This window comes from Oncorhynchus gorbuscha, unplaced genomic scaffold, assembly GCF_021184085.1.
Source record: "Oncorhynchus gorbuscha isolate QuinsamMale2020 ecotype Even-year unplaced genomic scaffold, OgorEven_v1.0 Un_scaffold_572, whole genome shotgun sequence".
Lineage (NCBI taxonomy): Eukaryota > Metazoa > Chordata > Actinopteri > Salmoniformes > Salmonidae > Oncorhynchus > Oncorhynchus gorbuscha.
The window spans coordinates 369,117-395,000 of NW_025745406.1; the positions used below are offsets into that span (position 1 = coordinate 369,117).

At 47.4% G+C, this 25,884-nt stretch overlaps 2 protein-coding genes across 4 annotated transcripts in view; one reads left to right on the forward strand and one right to left on the reverse strand.

The window, feature by feature from the left end:
• The window catches only part of LOC124018718 (general transcription and DNA repair factor IIH helicase subunit XPB-like), a 51,459-nt gene extending 31,452 nt beyond the window's left edge, over positions 1-20,007 (reverse strand). Inside the window, exons 1-9 of the mRNA XM_046334069.1 lie at positions 19,861-20,007; positions 17,426-17,494; positions 16,728-16,777; positions 11,664-11,799; positions 11,231-11,407; positions 9,206-9,410; positions 6,236-6,405; positions 5,406-5,550; positions 4,350-4,534 (exon numbers count right to left, since the gene is read on the reverse strand). Coding sequence (XP_046190025.1) covers positions 4,350-4,534; positions 5,406-5,550; positions 6,236-6,405; positions 9,206-9,410; positions 11,231-11,407; positions 11,664-11,799; positions 16,728-16,777; positions 17,426-17,494; positions 19,861-20,007 — 1,284 coding nt within the window. The remainder of the gene's footprint in view (positions 1-4,349; positions 4,535-5,405; positions 5,551-6,235; positions 6,406-9,205; positions 9,411-11,230; positions 11,408-11,663; positions 11,800-16,727; positions 16,778-17,425; positions 17,495-19,860) is intronic.
• Positions 20,008-21,148: 1,141 nt separating this feature from the next.
• The window catches only part of LOC124018722 (GPALPP motifs-containing protein 1-like), an 8,282-nt gene continuing 3,546 nt past the window's right edge, over positions 21,149-25,884 (forward strand). The window contains exons 1-4 of one of the 3 annotated variants that reach the window (XM_046334075.1): positions 21,149-21,623; positions 24,180-24,339; positions 24,461-24,580; positions 25,196-25,451. In XM_046334075.1, coding sequence (XP_046190031.1) covers positions 21,524-21,623; positions 24,180-24,339; positions 24,461-24,580; positions 25,196-25,451 — 636 coding nt within the window. In that variant the 5' untranslated portion in view covers positions 21,149-21,523. Of the gene's footprint in view, positions 21,624-23,565; positions 24,016-24,157; positions 24,340-24,460; positions 24,581-25,195; positions 25,452-25,884 lie in introns of those variants that run through there. The other 2 variants (XM_046334076.1, XM_046334077.1) reach the window with 2 other exon arrangements.

The following is a 25,884-nucleotide window of genomic DNA, read 5'->3' on the forward strand; positions in this document are numbered from 1 at the left end:
TTGTCCAACCCCCCGTGAACTACAGCCCTGAACTACAGCCCTGAACTACAGCCCTGCCTTTTCCACTAGTTGCCCAAACCCCCCTGAACTACAGCCCTGCCTTTTCCACTTGTTGCCCAAACCCCCCCCCGAACTACAGCCCTGCCTTTTCCACTTGTTGCCCAAACCCCCTGAACTACAGCCCTGAACTACAGACCTGAACTACAACCCTGAACTACAGCCCTGCCTTTTCCACTTGTTGCCCAACCCCCCCCCCCTGAACTACAGCCCTGCCTTTTTCACTTGTTGCCCAACCCCCCTGAACTACAGCCCTGAGCTACAGCCCTGAACTACAGCCCTGAACTACAGCCCTGCCTTTTCCACTTGTTGTCCAGGGGTGTCCTGTCCAGGGTGTCCTGTCCAGGGGGTGTCCCCCCTGAACTACAGCCCTGAACTACAGCCCTGCCTTTTCCACTTGTTGCCCAAACCCCCCCCTGAACTACAGCCCTGCCTTTTCCACTTGTTGCCCAAATCCCCCCCTGAACTACAGCCCTGAACTACAGACCTGAACTACAGCCCTGCCTTTTCCACTTGTCTTGCCCAAACCCCCTCCCTGAACTACAGCCCTGAACTACAGCCCTGCCTTTTCCACTTGTTGCCCAACCCCCCCCTGAACTACAGCCCTGAACTACAGCCCTGCCTTTTCCACTTGGTGCCAATCCCCCCGAACTACAGCCCTGAACTACAGCCCTGAACTACAGCCCTGCCTTTTCCACTTGTTGCCCAACCCCCCTGAACTACAGCCCTGCCTTTTCCACTTGTTGCCCAACATCCTGTCCCCCCTGAACTACAGCCCTGCCTTTTCCACTTGTTGCCCAACAGACTAGTGTCCCCCCTGAACTACAGCCCTGCCTTTTCCACTTGTTGCCCAAGCTGTCCCCCTGAACTACAGCCCTGCCTTTTCCACTTGTTGCCCTGTCCAGGGGTGTCCCCCCTGAACTACAGTGTCCTGAACTACAGCCCTGCCTTTTCCACTTGTTGCCCAACCCCCCTGAACTACAGCCCTGCCTTTTCCACTTGTTTCCCAAACCCCTCCCTGAACTACAGCCCTGAACTACAGCCCTGCCTTTTCCACTTGTTTCCCAAACCCCCTCCCTGAACTACAGCCCTCAACTACAGCCCTGAACTACAGCCCTGCCTTTTCCACTTGTTGTCCAAACCCCCCCAGACACAAAATAGTAGCTGGCAAGATGGAGATCTGACCAACTCACTGGACTTGTGGTTAGAGTATCCACCCTGAGATTGGAAGATTGGGAGTTTGACCCCTGGACTGGTACAGGATGACAGAGTCATACCAAAGACTGGGAAACTGGGACCCAGTGCATCTCTGCTTGACAATCAGCATTAATGAAATAGATTGGGGGTAAATAAGAGATAGACTAGTGTCCTGTCCAGGGGGTGTCCTGTACATCAAGCTGTCTCACTACAGGATATAGACTAGTGTCCTGTCCAGGGGGTGTCCTGTACATCAAGCTGTCTCACTACAGGATATAGACTAGTGTCCTGTCCAGGGGGTGTCCTGTACATCAAGCTGTCTCACTACAGGATATAGACTAGTGTCCTGTCCAGGGGGTGTCCTGTACATCAAGCTGTCTCACTACAGAAACAGGAGACAGACTAGTGTCCTGTCCAGGGGGTGTCCTGTACATCAAGCTGTCTCTACAGAAACAGGAGACAGACTAGTGTCCTGTCCAGGGGGTGTCCTGTACATCAAGCTGTCTCACAACAGAAACAGGAGACAGACTAGTGTCCTGTCCAGGGGGTGTCCTGTACATCAAGCTGTCTCACTACAGAAACAGGAGACAGACTAGTGTCCTGTCCAGGGGGTGTCCTGTACATCAAGCTGTCTCACTACAGAAACAGGAGACAGACTAGTGTCCTGTCCAGGGGGTGTCCTGTACATCAAGCTGTCTCTACAGAAACAGGAGACAGACTAGTGTCCTGTCCAGGGGGTGTCCTGTACATCAAGCTGTCTCTACAGAAACAGGAGACAGACTAGTGTCCTGTCCAGGGGGTGTCCTGTACATCAAGCTGTCTCTACAGAAACAGGAGACAGACTAGTGTCCTGTCCAGGGGGTGTCCTGTACATCAAGCTGTCTCACAACAGAAACAGGAGATTCAGCTTCATGTCTGCCTGGTGATTAGTGGTCCGTTTTCCACCCTGTTGAAGATACCAAGAGAGTCCGACCCAGGTCACTGCAGCTGGGTCTGATGTTTTCCCAGACTACACCTGGTGAGGCATCTTATTCCATTAGCCAGGGATATTGTGTCCTGCCCATCACCAGGTTTATCCCCACACAGACTGGTACAGGATGACAGACTAACCCAGGTTTATCCCCACACAGACTGGTACAGGATGACAGACTAACCCAGGTTTATCCCCACACAGACTGGTACAGGATGACAGACTAACCCAGGTTTATCCCCACACAGACTGGTACAGGATGACAGACTAACCCAGGTTTATCCCCACACAGACTGGTACAGGATGACAGACTAACCCAGGTTTACCCCCACACAGACTGGTACAGGATGACAGACTAACCCAGGTTTATCTCCACACAGACTGGTACAGGATGACAGACTAACCCAGGTTTACCCCCACACAGACTGGTACAGGATGACAGACTAACCCAGGTTTATCCCCACACAGACTGGTACAGGATGACAGACTAACCCAGGTTTATCCCCACACAGACTGGTACAGGATGACAGACTAACCCAGGTTTATCCCCACACAGACTGGTACAGGATGACAGACTAACCCAGGTTTATCCCCACACAGACTGGTACAGGTATGGATGACAGACTAACCCAGGTTTACCCCCACACAGACTGGTACAGGATGACAGACTAACCCAGGTTTATCCCCACACAGACTGGTACAGGATGACAGACTAACCCAGGTTTACCCCCACACAGACTGGTACAGGATGACAGACTAACCCAGGTTTATCCCCACACAGACTGGTACAGGTATGGATGACAGACTAACCCAGGTTTATCCCCACAGACTGGTACAGGATGACAGACTAACCCAGGTTTACCCCCACACAGACTGGTACAGGATGACAGACTAACCCAGGTTTATCCCCACACAGACTGGTACAGGATGACAGACTAACCCAGGTTTACCCCCACACAGACTGGTACAGGATGACAGACTAACCCAGGTTTATCCCCACACAGACTGGTACAGGATGACAGACTAACCCAGGTTTATCCCCACACAGACTGGTACAGGATGACAGACTAACCCAGGTTTACCCCCACACAGACTGGTACAGGATGACAGACTAACCCAGGTTTACCCCCACACAGACTGGTACAGGATGACAGACTAACCCAGGTTTATCCCCACACAGACTGGTACAGGTATGGATGACAGACTAACCCAGGTTTATCCCCACACAGACTGGTACAGGATGACAGACTAACCCAGGTTTATCCCCACACAGACTGGTACAGGATGACAGACTAACCCAGGTTTATCCCCACACAGACTGGTACAGGTATGGATGACAGACTAACCCAGGTTTATCCCCACACAGACTGGTACAGGATGACAGACTAACCCAGGTTTATCCCCACACAGACTGGTACAGGATGACAGACTAACCCAGGTTTATCCCCACACAGACTGGTACAGGTATGGATGACAGACTAACCCAGGTTTATCCCACACAGACTGGTACAGGATGACAGACTAACCCAGGTTTATCCCACACAGACTGGTACAGGATGACAGACTAACCCAGGTTTATCCCACACAGACTGGTACAGGATGACAGACTAACCCAGGTTTATCCCACACAGACTGGAAGAGGTATGGATGACAGACTAACCCAGGTTTATACCCACACAGACTGGAAGAGGTATGGATGACAGACTAACCCAGGTTTATACCCACACAGACTGGAAGAGGTATGGATGACAGACTAACCCAGGTTTATCCCCACACAGACTGGTACAGGTATGGATGACAGACTAACCCAGGTTTATCCCCACACAGACTGGTACAGGTATGGATGACAGACTAACCCAGGTTTATCCCCACACAGACTGGTACAGGTATGGATGACAGACTAACCCAGGTTTACCCCCACACAGACTGGTACAGGATGACAGACTAACCCAGGTTTACCCCCACACAGACTGGTACAGGATGACAGACTAACCCAGGTTTATCCCCACACAGACTGGTACAAGATGACAGACTAACCCAGGTTTACCCCCACACAGACTGGTACAGGATGACAGACTAACCCAGGTTTATCCCCACACAGACTGGTACAGGATGACAGACTAACCTCGGCACACTGGACCTTAGCGATGTATCCGTTGTTCTGAAGCTCCATCCAGTTAGCCTCGAACAGCTTGGGCCCAATCAGGAAGTTGAGATCGACGATCTTGTCGTCCTCTCGGACCAGCGTAGCGGTCAGACCCAGCTTACAGTGGGCCTGGACAATGGTCAGAACCCGACGGAACATCTTAGCTACAGGGCGAGACAACGCAGACATTATTAGATAAATGTTTTGGAAACATCACAGAAGTGAGAAACAGATTTTCTGGTGTTCGGTCAGTTAAACTGAAAATCCCGTCTTCTCATTAAATCGACTGTAGCGGCCGAACGGTTTGGTCTACAAACTATTATGACCCCCCCCCTGTGGAAAGACGAGACTCGAACACAAGAGTCTTGGGAACTCGTCTGAAGCCGGTTCAGCCGATCTGAAAACTTCTGTCTGTAGCGTCCGAACGGTTTGGGCTCCACATTAATACGACCCCTGTCAGGTATACTACTCCCCCTCACCTGTCTCCGTCGTTACGCGCACCTGTCTCCGTCGTTACGCGCACCTGTCTCCGTCGTTACGCGCACCTGTCTCCGTCGTTACGCGCACCTGTCTCCGTCGTTACGCGTACCTGACTTAACCATGACCCCTGACCCCGTATAGACTCACCTGGGATGGTGTGGACTAACATTAACCCCTCCTAACTTAACCATGACCCCTGACCCTGTATAGACTCACCAGGGATGGTGTGGACTAGACGTAACCCCTCCTAACTTAACCATGACCCCTGACCCCGTATACTCACCAGGGATGGTGAGGACTAACATTAACCCCTCCTAACTTAACCATGACCCCTGACCCCGTATACTCACCAGGGATGGTGAGGACTAACATTAACCCCTCCTAACTTAACCATGACCCCTGATCCCGTATACTCACCAGTGATGGTGAGGACTAACATTAACCCCTCCTAACTTAACCATGACCCCTGACCCCGTATAGACTCACCTGGGATGGTGTGGACTAACATTAACCCCTCCTAATTTAACCATGACCCCTGACCCCCTATAGACTCACCAGGGATGGTGTGCACCTCGTCCAGGATGATGAGACCCCACTCCTGGGACCTCATCCATTCCATCACTCTCTCTGCCTCCCAAGACCTCTTGGTGGTGTGTCCCAACATGCTGTATGTACTGATGGCCACCGAGCAGCCAATCGGCTTCAAAAAAAATAAAAAAAATCAAACTTCATTTAAAAGTGCATTTTAAAACCGCAACACACTTTGAAACTAAAACATTAACTTGAAATTAATAAATCAAAGCAAACAAGAAGCAGTAAAAAGAGATCATTATTTTTTAATTTTTTATTTTACCTTTATTTAACCAGGCAAGTCAGTTAAGATCAAATTCTTATTTTCAATGACGGCCCTAGGAACAGTGGGTTAACTGCCTGTTCAGGGGCAGAACGACAGACTTGTACCTTGTCAGCTCGGGGGTTTGAACTTGCAACCTTCCGGTTACTAGTCCAACGCTCTAACCACTAGGCTACCCTGCCACACAGAGGCTGTTGAAAGACCGAGTTGAGAAGGGGGGGGTTTCAAAAAGCTCAAAACAGAGGCTGTTGAAAGACCGAGTTGAGAAGGGGGATTTTAAAAAGCTCAAAACACAGAGGCTGTTGAAAGACCGAGTTGAGAAGGGGGGGATTTTAAAAAGCTCAAAACACAGAGGCTGTTGAAAGACCGAGTTGAGAAGGGGGGGATTTTAAAAAGCTCAAAACACAGAGGCTGTTGAAAGACCGAGTTGAGAAGGGGGATTTTAAAAAGCTCAAAACACAGAGGCTGTTGAAAGACCGAGTTGAGAAAGGGGGATTTTAAAAAGCTCAATGGTGTTTGCTGCGTCTCTTACCTTGTCCTTGGCATCTGAGGTGAAGCGGCAGATCTGAGAGTCGTCGATGGTCGACCACATCTTAAACTGAGCCTTCCACTGTTCTACTGACACAGAGCTGTTCCCCAGGACCAGGCAGCGCTTACGGACCGTACAGGCTGCCGTTACCCCTACTAGAGACTTCCCAGCACCTGGGGAGAGGAGGAGAGATGGGGAGAGGAGGAGAGATGGGGACAGGAGGAGAGATGGAGGGGAGGGGAGAGGAGGAGAGATGGAGGGGGTAGGAGGAGAGATGGAGGGGGGTAGGAGGAGAGATGGAGAGGGGGTAGGAGGAGAGATGGAGGGGGTAGGAGGAGAGATGGAGACAGAAGGAGAGATGGAGAGGGGGTAGGAGGAGAGATGGAGGGGGTAGGAGGAGAGATGGAGGGGGTAGGAGGAGAGATGGAGAGGGGGTAGGAGGAGAGATGGAGAGGGGGTAGGAGGGAGATGGGAGGGGGTAGGGGAGAGATGGAGGAGGAGAGATGGGGTAGGAGGAGGAGAGATGGAGGGGGTAGGAGGGAGAGATGGATGGGGGGGTAGGAGGAGAGATGGAGGGGGTAGGAGGAGAGATGGGGGGGTAGGAGGAGAGATGGAGGGGGTAGGAGGAGAGATGGAGGGGGAGGAGGGATGGAGGGGGGAGGAGAGATGGAGGGGGTAGGAGGAGAGAGGAGGAGGAGAGATGGGGAGGGGAAGAGAAGGAGAGATGGGGGGGGGTAGGAGGAGAGATGGAGGGGGTAGGAGGAGAGATGGGGGGGGTAGGAGAGAGAGATAGGAGGGGATGGGGGGGAGGGAGAAGAGGAGGGAGAGATGGGGGCATGGAGGGGGGAGAGGAGGGGAGGAGGAGAGATAGGAGGGGATGGAGGGGGAGGAGAGATGGGGGGGTGGAGAGATGGAGGGGGTAGGGGGGATAGGAGGAGTAGATGGGGAGAGGAGGAGAGATGGAGGGGTAGGAGGAGGAGAGGGAGGAGGAGAGATGGAGGGGGATAGGAGGAGTAATGGGGACAGGAGGTGAGATGGAGGGGGATAGGGGAGTAATGGGGACAGGAGGAGGAGATGGATGGTGGAGGGGGGATAGGAGGAGTAATGGGACAGGAGGAGAGATGGAGGGGGTAGGAGGAGGAGGAGATGGGGACAGGAGGAGAGGAGATGGATGGGGGTAGGAGGGGGATAGGAGGAGTAGATGGAGGGGGTAGGAGGAGGAGGATGGAGGGGGTAGAGAGGAGTAGATGGGGACGGGAGGAGAGATGGAGGGGAGAGGAGGGAGAGAGGAGGATGGGGGAGGAGGAGATGGGGGAGGGGGGATAGGAGGAGTAATGGGGACAGGAGGAGAGATGGAGGGGGATAGGAGGAGAGATGGAGGGGGTAGGAGGAGTAATGGGGACAGGAGGAGAGATGGAGGGGAGAGATGGAGAGGGAGGAGAGATGGAGGGGGATAGGAGGGAGTAATGGGGACAGGAGGAGAGATGGAGGGGGGGTAGGAGGAGAGATGGAGGGGGGATAGGAGGAGAGATGGAGGGGGGATAGGAGGAGTAATGGGGACAGGAGGAGAGAATACAGTAACAACGATTTAAATACAGTAACAACGATTTAAATACAGTAACAACGATTTAAATACAGTAACAATGATTTAAATACAGTAACAATTAAATGACTTACTACAAGATAAATATGATCACACTATGTGACAATACCGGCACTAATTCATATAACAGCCGACAGACAGTTTTCTCCAATAAGTCCATGGAGCAGACAAGAGACCACAACATGTCTAGACCTGTTTCAACTTCAGCTGTAAGAGCCAAGTGATTTGCTGGGAGGATTTGGAGCAGAGAGCTCAGAGACTGGGCATTCTGGCACGACAAGACCGCAGGACCCCTTACAACGACAAGAGAGCGTTTCGTACACCAAAATGTCAGTCAGGAACCAGATTCCCCAAGTATGGTACTTAACGTCTAATTAAAGGCCTGACCTTCCAAGGCTCTTAGGGTTTCTAGGAATTAGGAGAGGCCTGTTCTGTGAGTAAGAGGTTTAGAGAAAGCCCACTTGATACGGATGGTCATTAAGGCTTTCTAGAAATCTCTAAGGCTGTCCGGAACAACCACAGAAGACATGTTCGTCCTCGTGTAAAGCTCAACGACTCATTGGCCCGTTTCCAGAAGTCATTAACCCTCCAGGTCAGACCGACGCCTCCTGGTTACACCGACGCCCCCTGGTCACACCGACGCCCCCTGGACACACCGACGACCCCTGGTCGGACCGACGCCCCCTGGTCACACCGACGCCCCCTGGTCTCACCGACGCCCCCTGGACACACCGACTCCTCCTGGTTACACCGACGCCCCCTGGTCTCACTGACTCCTCCTGGTCACACCTGGACGCCCCCTGGTAAGACCGACGCCCCTGGTCCGACGCCCCCCTGGTCACACACCACACGACCCCTGGTCACACCGACGCCCCCTGGTCACACCGACGCCCCCTGGTCACACCGACGCCCCCTGGTCTCACCGACGCCCCCTGGTCACACCGACGCCCCTGGTCACACCGACGCCCCCTGGTTACACCGACGCCCCTGGTCACACAGACAAGAATCTCACCTTCCTACCACCTCTTCTCCCACTCTCTCTCTCTCTCCCCCCTCTCTCTCTCTCTCCCCCTACCTCCCCCCCCTCCCTCTCCTCCCCTCCCACTCTCTCCCTCTCTCCTCCACCTCCCACTCTCTCTCTCTACCTCCCACTCTCTCTCTCTACCTCCCACTCTCTCTCTCTCTACCTCCCACTCTCTCTCACTCTCTACCTCCCCCTCTCACTCTCTACCTCCCCCTCTCACTCTCTACCCCCCCTCTCACTCTCTACCCCCCCCTCTCCTCCACCCTCCTCCACCCCTCCTCTCTCTCTCTCTCTCTACCTCCCCCCCTCTCCTCCACCCCTCCCTCTCTCTCCCCCTCCCTCTTACCACAAGGTAGTACGATGACTCCCGAGCGGGCTCGGCCGTTACCAAACATCTTGCGGAGGCTCTTCTCCTGGTAAGGCCTGAGTACAGCTGTGGCCTTCAGGTCCATGTTGATGTCAGGGTTCACCGTGTCGTTGCGGAAGTCGTACTCAGCCAGTAGAGGATACTCCATATTAATACACCTCTTCTGAAGCTCTTCAATCATCTCCTGGAGGGCAGGGAGGATTAGAGGAGACGTGAGAGACAGCGCGCGTGTGTGTGTGTGTGTGTGTGTGGTAACAACAGAGAGTAAGGAGAGATGGCAGACTGTAAATAGTAGGGCCCACAACTCATTAAGGGGCCACAGAGACCACACTTCATTAAGGGGCCACAGAGACCACACTTCATTAAGGGGCCACAGAGACCACACTTCATTAAGGGGCCACAGAGAACACACTTCATTAAGGGGCCACAGAGAACACACTTCATTAAGGGGCCACAGAGACCACACTTCATTAAGGGGCCACAGAGACCACACTTCATTAAGGGGCCACAGAGACTACACTTCATTAAGGGGCCACAGAGACCACACTTCATTAAGGGCCCGAGGGCCCACAACTCATTAAGGGGCCACAGGGGGGGCAACAGAGACCACAAGCTGTTGTCAGAGGGGCGGGGGGGCAAAGAGACCACAAGCCGTTGTCAGAGGGGGTAAGGGGGGGGGGCAACAGAGACCACTATTCATTAAGGGGCCCGAGGGCCCACAATTCATTAAGGGGCCCGAGGGCCCACAATTCATTAAGGGGCCACAACTCATTAAGGGGCCACAGGGCCCACAATTCATTAAGGGGCCACAGGACCCAAAATTCATTAAGGGGCCACAGGGCCCACAATTCATTAAGGGGCCACAGGGCCCAAACTTCATTAAGGGGCCACAGGGCCCACACTTCATTAAGGGACCACAGGGCCCACACTTCATTAAGGGGCCACAGGGCCCACAATTCATTAAAGGGCCACAGGGCCCAACAATTCATTAAGGGGCCACAGGGCCCACAATTCATTAAGGGGCCACAGGGCCCACAATTCATTAAGGGGCCACAGGGCCCACAATTCATAATGGGGCCACGGGGCCCACAATTCATAATGGGGCCACACTTCATTAAGGGGCCACAGGGCCCAACAATTCATTAAGGGGCCACAGGGCCCAACAATTCATTAAGGGGCCACAGGTCCCAAAATTCATTAAGGGGCCACAGGTCCCAAAATTCATTAAGGGGCCACAGGTCTCACAATTCATTAAGGGGCCACAGGGCCCACACTTCATAATGGGGCCACAGGGCCCACAATTCATAATGGGGCCACACTTCATTAAGGGGCCACAGGGCCCAACAATTCATTAAGGGGCCACAGGGCCCACACTTCATTAAGGGGCCACAGGTCCCACACTTCATTAAGGGGCCACAGGTCCCACAATTCATTAAGGGGCCACAGGGCCCACACTTCATTAAGGGGCCACAGGTCCCACAATTCATTAAGGGGCCACAGGGCCCACAATTCATTAAGGGGCCACAGGTCCCACAATTCATTAAGGGGCCACAGGTCCCACAATTCATTAAGGGGCCACAGGTCCCACAATTCATTAAGGGGCCACAGGGCACACAATTCATAATGGGGCCACACTTCATTAAGGGGCCACAGGGCCCAACAATTAATTAAGGGGCCACAGGGCCCACACTTCATTAAGGGGCCACAGGTCCCACACTTCATTAAGGGGCCACAGGTCCCACAATTCATTAAGGGGCCACAGGGCCCACAATTCATTAAGGGGCCACAGGTCCCACAATTCATTAAGGGGCCACAGGGCCCACACTTCATAATGGGGCCACAGGGCCCACAATTCATAATGGGGCCACACTTCATTAAGGGGCCACAGGGCCCAACAATTCGTTAAGGGGCCACAGGGCCCACAATTCATTAAGGGGCCACAGGGCCCACAATTCATTAAGGGGCCACAGGGCCCAACACGGTTTCCAAGTCACACAACCAAACCTGTCGGATCTCGAAGGACACGGTCTGCGTCTCCTCCTCCTCCTCTTCCTCCTTGTCCATCTGTTCATAGTAGCTGAATATGTCCTCTGGTACCTGGGTGGCTCCTGGCGTCTGGCCCTCAGGGGCCCCTGCTGACGTGGAGGCCCCTGCTCCGTTGTCCTGGAGGGACTTAGAGATCTGGAAGGGGTTGGAGGTTACATCAGTACAGGCTTTAACATACGCGTGCGTGTCTGTGTCTGTGTGTCTGTGTGTCTGTGTGTCGGTGTGTGTCTGTGTGTGTGTGTGTGTCTGCGTGTGTGTGTCTACGTGTCTGTGTGTGTGTGTGTGTGTGTGTGTGTGTGTGTGTGTGTGTGTGTGTGTGTGTGTGTGTGTGTGTGTGTGTGTGTGTGTGTGTGTGTGTGTGTGTGTGTGTGTGTGTGTTCGCTGTTCGTACCGCTGACTTGCTGTGTACGACCTCAGTGATGAGCTCGGTGTCTGTCCCCTCTGCGGTTCGGAGACGACAATCTCTGATCACACTGTCCTGAAGAAGACGCTGGATCACCTCTGGGAACGCACTCTCCACAAAGTACCTGACACACACACACACACAGACACACACAGACACACACAGACACACACAGACACACACAGACACACACAGACACACACACAGACACACACACAGACACACAGACACACACACAGACACACACAGACACACACAGACACACACAGACACACACAGACACACACAGACACACACACAGACACACACACAGAAACAGACAGAGACAGACACACACGGACAGACACACACAGACAGCATTGATAAAACATGTATGTAGAGCGGTGAATATATATATATATATAAATGTGTTGTCTTGTTATATATATATATATAAATGTGTTGTCTTGTTATATATATATATATAAATGTGTTGTCTTGTTATATATATATATATAAATGTGTTGTCTTGTTATATATATATATATATAAATGTGTTGTCTTGTTATATATATATATATATAAATGTGTTGTCTTGTTATATATATATATATAAATGTGTTGTCTTGTTATATATATATATAAATGTGTTGTCTTGTTATAAATATATATAAATGTGTTGTCTTGTTATATATACATATAAATGTGTTGTCATGTTGTATATATATACAGAGCTATATAGTATATTAGAAGGGTATATCAGGACAGAGGTATATAGTATATTAGAAGGGTATATGGGGACAGAGCTATGTAGTACATTAGAAGGCTATATGGGGACAGAGCTATATAGTACATTAGAAGGCTATATGGGGACAGAGCTATATAGTATATTAGAAGGGTATATCAGGACAGAGCTATATAGTATATTAGAAGGCTATATGGGGACAGAGCTATGTAGTATATTAGAAGGCTATATGGGGACAGAGCTATGTAGTATATTAGAAGGCTATATGGGGACAGAGCTATGTAGTATATTAGAAGGGTATTGGGGGACAGAGCTATATAGTATATTAGAAGGCTATATGGGGACAGAGCTATATAGAATATTAGAAGGGTATATCAGGACAGAGGTATATAGTATATTAGAAGGGTATATCAGGACAGAGCTATATAGTATATTAGAAGGCTATATGGGGACAGAGCTATATAGTATATTAGAAGGGTATATCAGGACAGAGGTATATAGTATATTAGAAGGGTATATCAGGACAGAGCTATATAGTATATTAGAAGGCTATATGGGGACAGAGCTATATAGTATATTAGAAGGGTATTGGGGGACAGAGCTATATAGTATATTAGAAGGGTATATCAGGACAGAGCTATATAGTATATTAGAAGGCTATATGGGGACAGAGCTATATAGTATATTAGAAGGGTATTGGGGGACAGAGCTATATAGTATATTAGAAGGGTATATCAGGACAGAGGTATATAGTATATTAGAAGGGTATATCAGGACAGAGCTATATAGTATATTAGAAGGGTATTAGGGGACAGAGCTATATAGTATATTAGAAGGGTATTAGGGGACAGAGCTATATAGTATATTAGAAGGGTATTAGGGGACAGAGCTATATAGTATATTAGAAGGGTATTTGGGGACAGAGCTATATAGTATATTAGAAGGGTATTAGGGGACAGAGCTATATAGTATATTAGAAGGGTATTAGGGGACAGAGCTATATAGTATATTAGAAGGGTATTAGGGGACAGAGCTATATAGTATATTAGAAGGGTATTGGGGGACAGAGCTATATAGTATATTAGAAGGGTATTAAGGGACAGAGCTACAGTGCCTTGCGAAAGTATTCGGCCCCCTTGAACTTTGCGACCTTTTGCCACATTTCAGGCTTCAAACATAAAGATATAAAACTGTATTTTATTGTGCAGAATCAACAACAAGTGGGACACAATCATGAAGTGGAACGACATTTATTGGATATTTCAAACTTTTTTAACAAATCAAAAGCTGAAAAATTGGGCGTGCAAAATTATTCAGCCCCTTTACTTTCAGTGCAGCAAACTCTCTCCAGAAGTTCAGTGAGGATCTCTGAATGATCCAATGTTGACCTAAATGACTAATGATGATAAATACAATCCACCTGTGTGTAATCAAGTCTCCGTATAAATGCACCTGCACTGTGATAGTCTCAGAGGTCCGTTAAAAGCTCAGAGAGCATCATGAAGAACAAGGAACACACCAGGCAGGTCCGAGATACTGTTGTGAAGAAGTTTAAAGCTGGATTTGGATACAAAAAGATTTCCCAAGCTTTAAACATCCCAAGGAGCACTCTGCAAGCGATAATATTGAAATGGAAGGAGTATCAGACCACTGCAAATCTACCAAGACCTGGCCGTCCCTCTAAACTTTCAGCTCATACAAGGAGAAGACTGATCAGAGATGCAGCCAAGAGGCCCATGATCACTCTGGATGAACTGCAGAGATCTACAGCTGAGGTGGGAGACTGTCCATAGGAAAACAATCAGTCGTATATTGCACAAATCTGGCCTTTATGGAAGAGTGGCAAGAAGAAAGCCATTTCTTAAAGATATCCATAAAAAGTGTTGTTTAAAGTTTGCCACACGCCACCTGGGAGACACACCAAACATGTGGAAGAAGGTGCTCTGGTCAGATGAAACCAAAATTGAACTTTTTGGCAACAATGCAAAACGTTATGTTTGGCGTAAAAGCAACACAGCTCATCACCCTGAACACACCATCCCCACTGTCAAACATGGTGGTGGCAGCATCATGGTTTGGGCCTGCTTTTCTTCAGCAGGGACAGGGAAGATGGTTAAAATTGATGGGAAGATGGATGGAGCCAAATACAGGACCATTCTGGAAGAAAACCTGATGGAGTCTGCAAATGACCTGAGACTGGGACGGAGATTTGTCTTCCAACAAGACAATGATCCAAAACATAAAGCAAAATCTACAATGGAATGGTTCAAAAATAAACATATCCAGGTGTTAGAATGGCCAAGTCAAAGTCCAGACCTGAATCCAATCGAGAATCTGTGGAAAGAACTGAAAACTGCTGTTCACAAATGCTCTCCATCCAACCTCACTGAGCTCGAGCTGTTTTGCAAGGAGGAATGGGAAAAAATGTCAGTCTCTCAATGTGCAAAACTGATAGAGACATACCCCAAGCGACTTACAGCTGTAATCACAGCAAAAGGTGGCGCTACAAAGTATTAACTTAAGGGGGCTGAATCATTTTGCACGCCCAATTTTTCAGCTTTTGATTTGTTAAAAAAGTTTGAAATATCCAATAAATGTCGTTCCACTTCATGATTGTGTCCCACTTGTTGTTGATTCTTCACAAAAAAATACAGTTTTATATCTTTATGTTTGAAGCCTGAAATGTGGAAAAAGTCGCAAAGTTCAAGGGGGCTGAATAAGGCACTGTAGATATTAATGAGTTGTTTCAGCCTAAAGGTTGTGTTTATATATATATATATTAATGTGTTGTTTCAGCCTAAAGGTTGTGTTTATATATATATATATTAATGAGTTGTCTCAGCCTAAAGGTTGTGTTTATATATATATATATTAATGAGTTGTTTCAGCCTAAAGGTTGTGTTTATATATATATATATTAATGTGTTGTTTCAGCCTAAAGGTTGTGTTTATATATATATATATTAATGTGTTGTTTCAGCCTAAAGGTTGTGTTTATATATATATATATTAATGAGTTGTTTCAGCCTAAAGGTTGTGTTTATATATATATATATTAATGAGTTGTTTCAGCCTAAAGGTTGTGTTTATATATATATATATTAATGAGTTGTTTCAGCCTAAAGGTTGTGTTTATATATATATATATTAATGAGTTGTTTCAGCCTAAAGGTTGTGTTTATATATATATATATTAATGTGTTGTTTCAGCCTAAAGGTTGTGTTTATATATATATATATATATTAATGAGTTGTCTCAGCCTACCGGTTGTGTATATATATATATATATAAATGTGTTGTCTCAGCCTACCGGTTGTATATATATATATATATTAATGTGTTGTCTCAGCCTACCGGTTGTATATATATATATATATTAATGAGTTGTCTCAGCCTACCGGTTGTGTATATATATATATATATTAATGAGTTGTCTCAGCCTACCGGTTGTGTTTATATATATATATATTAATGAGTTGTCTCAGCCTACCGGTTGTATATATATATATATATATATATTAATGTGTTGTCTCAGCCTACCGGTTGTATATATATATATATATATATATTAATGAGTTGTCTCAGCCTACCGGTTGTGTATATATATATATATATTAATGTGTTGTCTCAGCCTACCGGTTGTGTGTGTGTATATATATATATATATATATATATATATATATATATATTAATGATTTGTCTCAGCCTACCGGTTGTGTATATATATATATTAATGTGTTGTCTCAGCCTAAAGGTTGTGGTTATATATATATATATATATATATATATTAATGTGTTGTCTCAGCCTATATATATATATATATATATATTAATGTGTTGTCTCAGCCTACCGGTTGTGTGTATATATATATATATATGTGTTGTCTCAGCCTATATATATATTAATGTGTTGTCTCAGCCTACCGGTTGTTTATATATATGTATATATATATATATATTAATGTGTTGTCTCAGCCTACCGGTTGTATATATATATATATATATATATATATTAATTAGTTGTCTCAGCCTACTGGTTGTATATATTTATATATATATATTAATGAGTTGTCTCAGCCTACCGGTTGTGTATATATTATATATATATATATATATATATTAATGAGTTGTCTCAGCCTACCGGTTGTGTATATATATTAATGAGTTGTCTCAGCCTACCGGTTGTGTATATATATATATATATATATATATATATATATAGTTGTCTCAGCCTATATATATATATATATATATATATATATATATATTAATGAGTTGTCTCAGCCTACCGGTTGTGTATATATATTAATGAGTTGTCTCAGCCTACCGGTTGTGTTTCAGCACCAGCTTCACCTTGCCGTAGCTCACAGTGCAGAGCTGAAAGAGGACATTCATCAGCTTCAATAGACACCAGACATCACTCAGACCCACCTATAGAAAACACCCCCATAGACACCCTCTACAGACCCCCCCCCCGACAGACACCCCCTACAGACACCCCCCATACAGACCCCGCCCTACAGCCCCCCTACAGACCCCTGTACCACCTCCTCCTCCTCCTCCTCCTCCTCAGACCCCTGTACCAGACTCCTCCTCAGACCCCTGTACCACCTCCTCCTCCTCAGACCCCTGTACCACCTCCTCCTCCTCCTCAGACCCCTGTACCAGACTCCTCCTCAGACCCCTGTACCACCTCCTCCTCCTCCTCCTCCTCAGACCCCTGTACCAGACTCCTCCTCAGACCCCCTGTACCACCTCCTCCTCAGACCCCTGTACCTCCCTCCTCCTCCTCCACCTCCTCAGACCCCTCCTCCTCCTCCTCCTCCACCTCCTCCTCCACCTCCTCCTCCTCCTCAGACCCCTGTACCACCTCCTCCTCCTCCTCCTCCTCAGACCCCTGTACCTCCTCCTCCTCCTCCTCCTCCTCAGACCCCTCCTCCTCCTCAGACCCCTGACCTCCCTCAGACCCCTCCTCCTCCTCAGACCCCTGTACCTCCTCCTCCTCCTCCTCCTCTCCTAACTGACCTTAATGAACTGCACGATGCCGTCCGGTACAGATGTCTCCTCAGACCCCTGTACCTCCTCCTCCTCAGACCCCTGTACCTCCTCCTCCTCCTCCTCCTCCTCCTCCTCTCCTAACTGACCTTAATGAACTGCACGATGCCGTCCGGTACAGATGTCTCCTCAGACCCCTGTACCTCCTCCTCCTCAGACCCCTGTACCACCTCCTCCTCCTCCTCCTCCTCAGACCCCTGTACCAGACTCCTCCTCAGACCCCTGTACCAGACTCCTCCTCAGACCCCTGTACCACCTCCTCCTCCTCCTCCTCAGACCCCTGTACCCTCCTCCTCCTCAGACCCCTGTACCTCCTCCTCCTCCTCCTCCTCCTCCTCCTCCTCAGACCCCTGTACCTCCTCCTCCTCCTCCTCCTCAGACCCCTGTACCTCCCCTCCTCCTCCTCCTCAGACCCCTGTACCAGACTCCTCCTCCTCCGCCTCCTCCTCCTCCTCCTCTCCTAACTGACCTTAATGAACTGCACGATGCCGTCCGGTACAGATGTCTCCTCAGACCCCTGTACCACCTCCTCCACCTCCACCTCCTCCTCCTCCTCCTCCTCCTCTCCTAACTGACCTTAATGAACTGCACGATGCCGTCCGGTACAGATGTCTCCTCAGACCCCTGTACCACCTCCTCCACCTCCACCTCCTCCTCCTCCTCCGCCTCCTCTCCTAACTGACCTTAATGAACTGCACGATGCCGTCCGGTACAGATGTCTCCTCAGACCCCTGTACCACCTCCTCCTCCTCCTCCTCTCCTAACTGACCTTAATGAACTGCACGATGCCGTCCGGTACAGATGTCTCCTCAGACCCCTGTACCACCTCCTCCACCTCCTCCTCCTCCTCCTCCTCTCCTAACTGACCTTAATGAACTGCACGATGCCGTCCGGTACAGATGTCTCCTCAGACCCCTGTACCACCTCCTCCTCCTCCTCCTCCTCCTCCTCCTCTCCTAACTGACCTTAATGAACTGCACGATGCCGTCCGGTACAGATGTCTCCTCAGACCCCTGTACCACCTCCTCCTCCTCCTCCTCCTCCTCCGCCTCCTCCTCTCCTAACTGACCTTAATGAACTGCACGATGCCGTCCGGTACAGATGTCTCCTCAGACCCCTGTACCACCTCCTCCACCTCCTCCTCCTCCTCCACCAGTAGGCTGTCAGCTCCTCCTCATGAACGTGGACCGGACGACACACTGACCTTAATGAACTGCACGATGCCGTCCGGAGAAGGCTTCCAGGAAGATGTGTCCATCAGACCCCTGGACCAGGAGGAGAGACAGACCTCCTCCTCCTCCTCCTCCTCCACCAGACAGAGAGAGAGACTCCTCCTCTCCTAACTGACCTTAATGAACTGCACGATGCAGAGAGTCCGGTACAGATGTCTCCAGAGAGAGAGAGACAGAGAGACAGAGACAGAGAGAGACCTCCTCAGAGAGAGAGAGAGAGAGACAGACCTTAATGAACTGACAGAGAGAGAGAGAGACAGAGACAGATGTCTTGCTGAGTTTCAGAGAGACAGAGACACGATGAGAGAGAGACAGAGAGACAGAGAGACAGAGCAGAGACAGAGACAGAGTAGGCTGTCAGAGAGACAGATGAGACGAGGAGAGGAGAGACACACTGGCTCTGCTAGGCAGAGAGACAGAGACAGAGAGAAGAGAGAGACAGGCAGAGAGAGACAGAGAGAGAGAGAGGACAGAGAGACAGGAAGAGTGAGACATCTGAGAGAGAGTCGAGAGACAGAGGGAGGAGAGAGAGAGAGAGAGACAGAGACAGAGAGAGAGAGAGAGAGAGAGAGAGAGAGAGAGAGAGACAGAGAGAGAGAGAGAGAGAGAGAGAGAGAGAGAGAGAGAGAGAGAGAGAGAGAGAGAGAGAGAGAGAGAGAGAGAGAGACAGAGAGACAGAGAGACAGAGAGACAGAGAGAGATGAAGAAGGGGTGGTAAAAATATGCTGAATATTTAAATGTTACTGTTGCATGACTTTATGTGTCATGAAAGCATAGGGGTGTCAATGGAGTTGTTAACAGGCAACAGTCGGGTACCATGTTGGTACAATCCAGTCAGTACCAGAGACTAGAACCTCTCTTCCTACTATCAATCCTCAGCCTCAGACTCCTGGAGCCACTGTCAGATTCATATCCTGCGTTCTGGATGCAGGGACTGACCATCAATGACATCTATATTATAGATTGAACCATGTTATGAGGATATACACTGTTTGTTTACATTTAGACTGTTTACAAACATCAAAGGAAAACTGGAACCAGAGTTCACAGGTACGACCCAGAGTTCACAGGTACGACCCAGAGTTCACAGGTACGACAGTCTAACCAGAGTTCACAGGTACGACAGAACCACCAGGTGTGAGTTTACTTGGTAACGTAATCTGTCAGTCTCACCACCCAGAGAGGTCGTGATCCGTGGTCGTTCTTCAGCAACATCTGCAGCCGGTAGTCTTTAGCCCCGTACTCGTCCAGCTTGATGGCCGACTCATCCACCGTTTTACCGGCCGCTGCAGGGATGGCCTCCTGGGACTCACTGCCCATCGCCTCCTCCTCATCCTCCTCTTCGTCATACACACGCTTCTTAGAAGACTTCCTCTCTGGAGGAGGAAAGACAGACAGACAGACAGACAGACAGAGACAGGAGGGAGGAAGAGAGACAGACAGACAGACAGGCAGACAGGGACAGGAGGGAGAGAGGAAGGAAGAGGAAGAGAGACAGACAGCAAGGAGGAAGAGAGACAGAGACAGGAGGGAGGAAGAGAGACAGAGACAGGAGGGAGGAAGAGAGACAGACAGGAAGGAGGAGGAGAGACAGACAGGAGGGAGGAAGAGAGACAGAGACAGGAGGGAGGAAGAGAGACAGAGACAGGAGGGAGGAAGAGAGACAGAGACAGGAAGGAGGAAGAGAGACAGAGATGAGGGGTGTCATTAAGCAGTAATTGGCTGAGCCGTGGGTTTTACAACTGGGAAACTCAGTGAGACACATCCATCACCCAAGAGAAAGACAGTTGATAGAAGAGGACATTGTTCTGAAATCAGCTCTCACTGTAGGGTCCCTACCATTAAAAATACGTCTTCAATCACAGTGATTTCTACTCTCAGAAAGTGCTATTGTCAGACACAGGCAGCTGACAGCCTGTTGAGGAGAGGCGTTGAATTTCATTGAATTCTAACTCAGGCAGAATTTAGATTAGGAAAGTTTGCTCTCCCAACCTATGTAAGTCAGGATGTAGAATTAAATTATATTTTAATTTACCGGTTGTCTGCGCGGTTGGGCCTTTTGGTGTTCAGAACGTGAGACAACACATCTACAGGAAAGTAGAATTACAACAACAATTTCAAAGTCCTGGTTTCCTAGCAACCTGAAGACACGAGACGAAAATAGATGCCGAGCTCGAGCTTTATATAACCTTTATGTAACCTTTAACCTTTATGTAACCTTTAACCTTTATGTAACTAGGCAAGTCAGTTAAGAACACATTATTATCATTTACAATGACAGTGCTTACATGGTTCTGTGTCAAGGACGTCACGCTGCTTTGCCTAGCAACTACCACTTCCTCCTAATTGGGCGAATTAAGGACCGCCTCTGCCTTGTTAACTAGCAACACCTGACCAGCCTCCTGAAGCATCATACCAGTTGGAGCCATGTAAAACACTTCAGGCTGAGGACGTTGGACACTACAGGCAGGGACACTATGCTGGTGGGGACACTTCGCTGGTAGGGACACTTCAGGCTGAGGAGGAGGTTGGACACTACGCTGGCAGGGACACTTCGCTGGTAGGGACACTACGCTGGCAGGGACACTTCGCTGGTAGGGACACTTCAGGCTGAGGAGGAGGTTGGACACTATGCTGGTGGGGACACTTCGCTGGTAGGGACACTTCAGGCTGAGGAGGAGGTTGGACACTATGCTGGTGGGGACACTACGCTGGCAGGGACACTACGCTGGCAGGGACACTACGCTGGCAGGGACACTTCGCTGGCAGGGACACTTCGCTGGTAGGGACACTTCGCTGGTAGGGACACTTCAGGCTGAGGAGGAGGTTGGACACTATGCTGGTGGGGACACTACGCTGGCAGGGACACTACGCTGGCAGGGACACTACGCTGGCAGGGACACTTCAGGCTGAGGAGGACGTTCCTCATGTTTCAGGTGACAGACATCTTAATGCTCTTACCAGCACTTTGAAAAGTTGATTTCATTCTACTTTCCTGTGGATATTGTTGTCTCACATTCCTTCCTGTAAAACAAACAAAACACTGCAGACTAACGGCTAAGTGCATTCAGATGTCATGTTATTCAACATTCTGGCTTTGTAGAGGTCGTTGGTGGGAACGTCCCTGATCCAAACGCTCATGTCTGCCCTGCGTCGGGTCTCCAGACTAAGGCAGTCTGCAGCATCTTGAAGTTAGTTTGTTTTCCTAGCTACTATACTACAGGTATTAGCTAGCTACTATACTACAGGTATTAGCTAGCTACTATACTACTACTACTATACTACAGGTAATTGCTAGCTACTATACTACTGCTATACTATGCTATAGGTACTTGCTAGCTACTATACTACTGCTATACTATACTATAGGTACTTGCTAGCTACTATACTGCTGCTATACTATGCTATAGGTACTTGCTAGCTACTATACTGCTGCTATACAATACTATAGGTACTTGCTAGCTACTATACTGCTGCTATACTATACTATAGGTACTTGCTAGCTACTATACTGCTGCTATACTATACTATAGGTACTTGCTAACTACTATACTGCTGCTATAGGTACTTGCTAGCTACTATACCACTGCTATACTATACTATAGGTACTTGCTAGCTACTATACTGCTGTTATACTATACTATAGGTACTTGCTAGCTACTATTCTACTGCTATACTATGCTATAGGTACTTGCTAACTACTATACTACTGCTATACTATGCTATAGGTACTTGCTAGCTACTATACTACTGCTATACTATAGGTACTTGCTTACTACTATACTACTGCTATACTATAGGTACTTGCTAGCTACTATACTACTGCTATAGGTACTTGCTAGCTACCATAATACTGATATACTATGCTATAGGTACTTTCTAGCTACTATACTACTACTACTACTACTACTACAGGTATTAGTTAGCTACTATACTACTATACTATTGGTACTTGCTAGCTACTATACTACTGCTATAGGTACTTGCTAGCTACTATACTATGCTATAGGTACTTGCTTACTACTATACTATGCTATAGGTACTTGCTAGCTACTATACTATGCTATAGGTACTTGTTAGCTACTATACTATGCTATAGGTACTTGCTAGCTACTATACTGCTGCTATAGGTACTTGCTTACTACTATACTATGCTATAGGTACTTGGTAGCTACTACACTGCTGCTATAGGTACTTGCTTACTACTATACTATGCTATAGGTACTTGCTAGTTACTATACTGCTATACTATAGGTACTTGCTAACTACTATACTACTATACTATAGGTACTTGCTAGCTACCATACTACTATACTATAGGTTCTTGCTAGCTACCATACTACTACTATACTATACTATAGGTACTTGCTAGCTACCATACTACTATACTATAGGTTCTTGCTAGCTACCATACTACTACTATACTATACTATAGGTACTTGCTAGCTACCATACTACTATACTATAGGTACTTGCTAGCTACTATACTGCTGCTATAGGTTCTTGCTAGCTACCATACTACTATACTATAGGTACTTGCTAGCTACCATACTACTATACTATAGGTACTTGCTAGCTACATACTACTATACTATAGGTACTTGCTAGCTACTATACTGCTATAGGTACTTGCTAGCTACTATACTGCTATACTATAGGTACTTGCTAGCTACTATACTACTATAGGTACTTGCTAGCTACTATACTGCTGCTATAGGTACTTGCTAGCTACTATACTATGCTATAGTTACTAAAGGTATTAGCTCGGTACAATGGTTCGGTACTGTTACACAGAATGCATGTCTGTCTCCCCTGCTTCAGCATCATGCTATAATTGCCATCACGACACCGACTGAACCGCAACATGAGCTGGAGTAACACTCCATTTCCGGGAACATCTAGATTACTCACCCCGATCTCCCCTGTCTTTCTTCCCCATGATATGAGCAGCTTGTTCCCGAAAACAACTTTCCTTCGTCAAACCATATTAAACGACAAGTGAGAAACAACAACAAGCAACTGCGACGCGACCAAACTCGGGTTTCCTCCTTGTGCGGAAAAGGATCACGTGACCTATGAATTCCGCTTGTTGATTGGATGTCGACGTTGTTTACTTCCGGTGGTAGAGGTCAGATTAGATTTTTCGGGTTTCGGTGTCTGATTTTTTTTTCGTTCTCGTCGAGGTGTTTATTGTTGTAAAAAAAAAACTATAAAATAAAATAGCTTATTAATAATCGGTAATCATGTCAGACGATGATTTGATCGGACCTGCCTTACCACCGTCGTTCAGAAAAAGCAGCAATGATGAATCCGATGACGAGGAAGGATGTGAGTAAAGTGGCCGTGAATAGTGTCATCAGATACTATGCTGTCATATTCATGCCTTAGTTATGTTTCTGCTTTATACTGTATTGTTAAATCGAAAAAAAAGCTAGTGTCTATTTTTGTTTGTTGGTATTTTCCTACCTAGGATGTGCTGTCTTCTCCAATAGTTGCAGGTCCTGCGTTGCCTCCCGGATACAAACCGGAGTTGCTCTCCAGCTCGGAGGATGACTTTGGCCCAGAGGAGGATGTGGTGATCAAGAGACGAAACAAGACGAGCAGCAGACACGGTCACGGTAGCGGGACGACCAAGGATGGACCCACGGCAGAGTAACACATTTACAATCACTTTGACATTTCAAACAAACATCAAACGCGTTTATTTCCTCATTGTTTTTGAAGGAAAGCGCATGTAAAATGCCTGAACTGGACTGTCTGCATCATTCTGTAGAAAACAACACAGAGTGGAAGAGGCGGTGAGTAGAAGGCTTGAGGATGACGATGATGATGATGGTTTCTTCGGACCGGCTCTTCCTCCTGGGTTCTCAAAGCCACAGGCTTCACCAGAGAGGTGACCACGACAACACAACTAGTTCTCCCTGCTTTAATAAACAGACATATTAAATGATATATCAGCTAGTTCTCTCTGCTTTAATAAACAGACATATTAAATGATATGTCAGCTAGTTCTCTCTGCTTTAATAAACAGACATATTAAATGATTTATCAGCTAGTTCTCTCTGCTTTAATAAACAGACATATTAAATGATATATCAGCTAGTTCTCTCTGCTTTAATAAACAGACATATTAAATGATATGTCAGCTAGTTCTCTCTGCTATAAACAGACATATTAAATGATATATCAGCTAGTTCTCTCTGCTTTAATAAACAGACATATTAAATGATATATCAGCTAGTTCTCTCTGCTTTAATAAACAGACATATTAAATGATTTATCAGCTAGTTCTCTCTGCTTTAATAAACAGACATATTAAATGATATATCAGCTAGTTCTCTCTGCTTTAATAAACAGACATATTAAATGATATGTCAGCATATTATAAATGTAAATTATTATTATTTATACACGTATTAAATGCTGTCAGTCATGCATATTCAAATAAATTGTGTCTAAATGTATTTATTGGTTTGTGTTGATTGATTGATTGTCTTTTCTACCTTAGGCCAGGTGTATTGGGCCCAGCCTTACCCCCAGGATTTCACAGACCGGCATCTGATGATGAAGATGATGATGGTGAGGATGATTTCCCTCGGCCAGCCCTGCCACCGGGCTACACAGCAGAACCCTCCAGCGGTGATGAAGAGGAGGATGAAGAGGTGATCGGACCCATGCCTGCTCTTGGTGCCATCCGGGACTCTGTGGCTCTGGACATCGAACGCAGAGCTCAGAAGATGAAGGACAGACTGACAGGAGCAGATGTGAGAACCTCACCGCCACTTGTTCTACATCTAGACTCTTATTCTATATCTAGACTCTTATTCTATATCTAGACTCTTATTCTATATCTAGACTCTTATTCTACATCTAGACTCTTATTCTACGTCTAGACTCTTATTCTACGTCTAGACTCTTATTCTACGTCTAGACTCTTATTCTACATCTAGACTCTTATTCTACATCTAGACTTTTGTTCTACGTCTAGACTTTTGTTCTACGTCTAGACTCTTGTTCTACATCTAGACTCTTGTTCTACATCTAGACTCTTGTTCTACATCTAGACTCTTGTTCTATAACTAGATTCTTGTTCTATATCTAGACTCTTATTCTATATCTAGACTCTTATTCTACATCTCGGGGGGGGGGCTGCATCGTTAGTGGAGGACGACATGTTTACTGTTGAGTTGTTTCTGA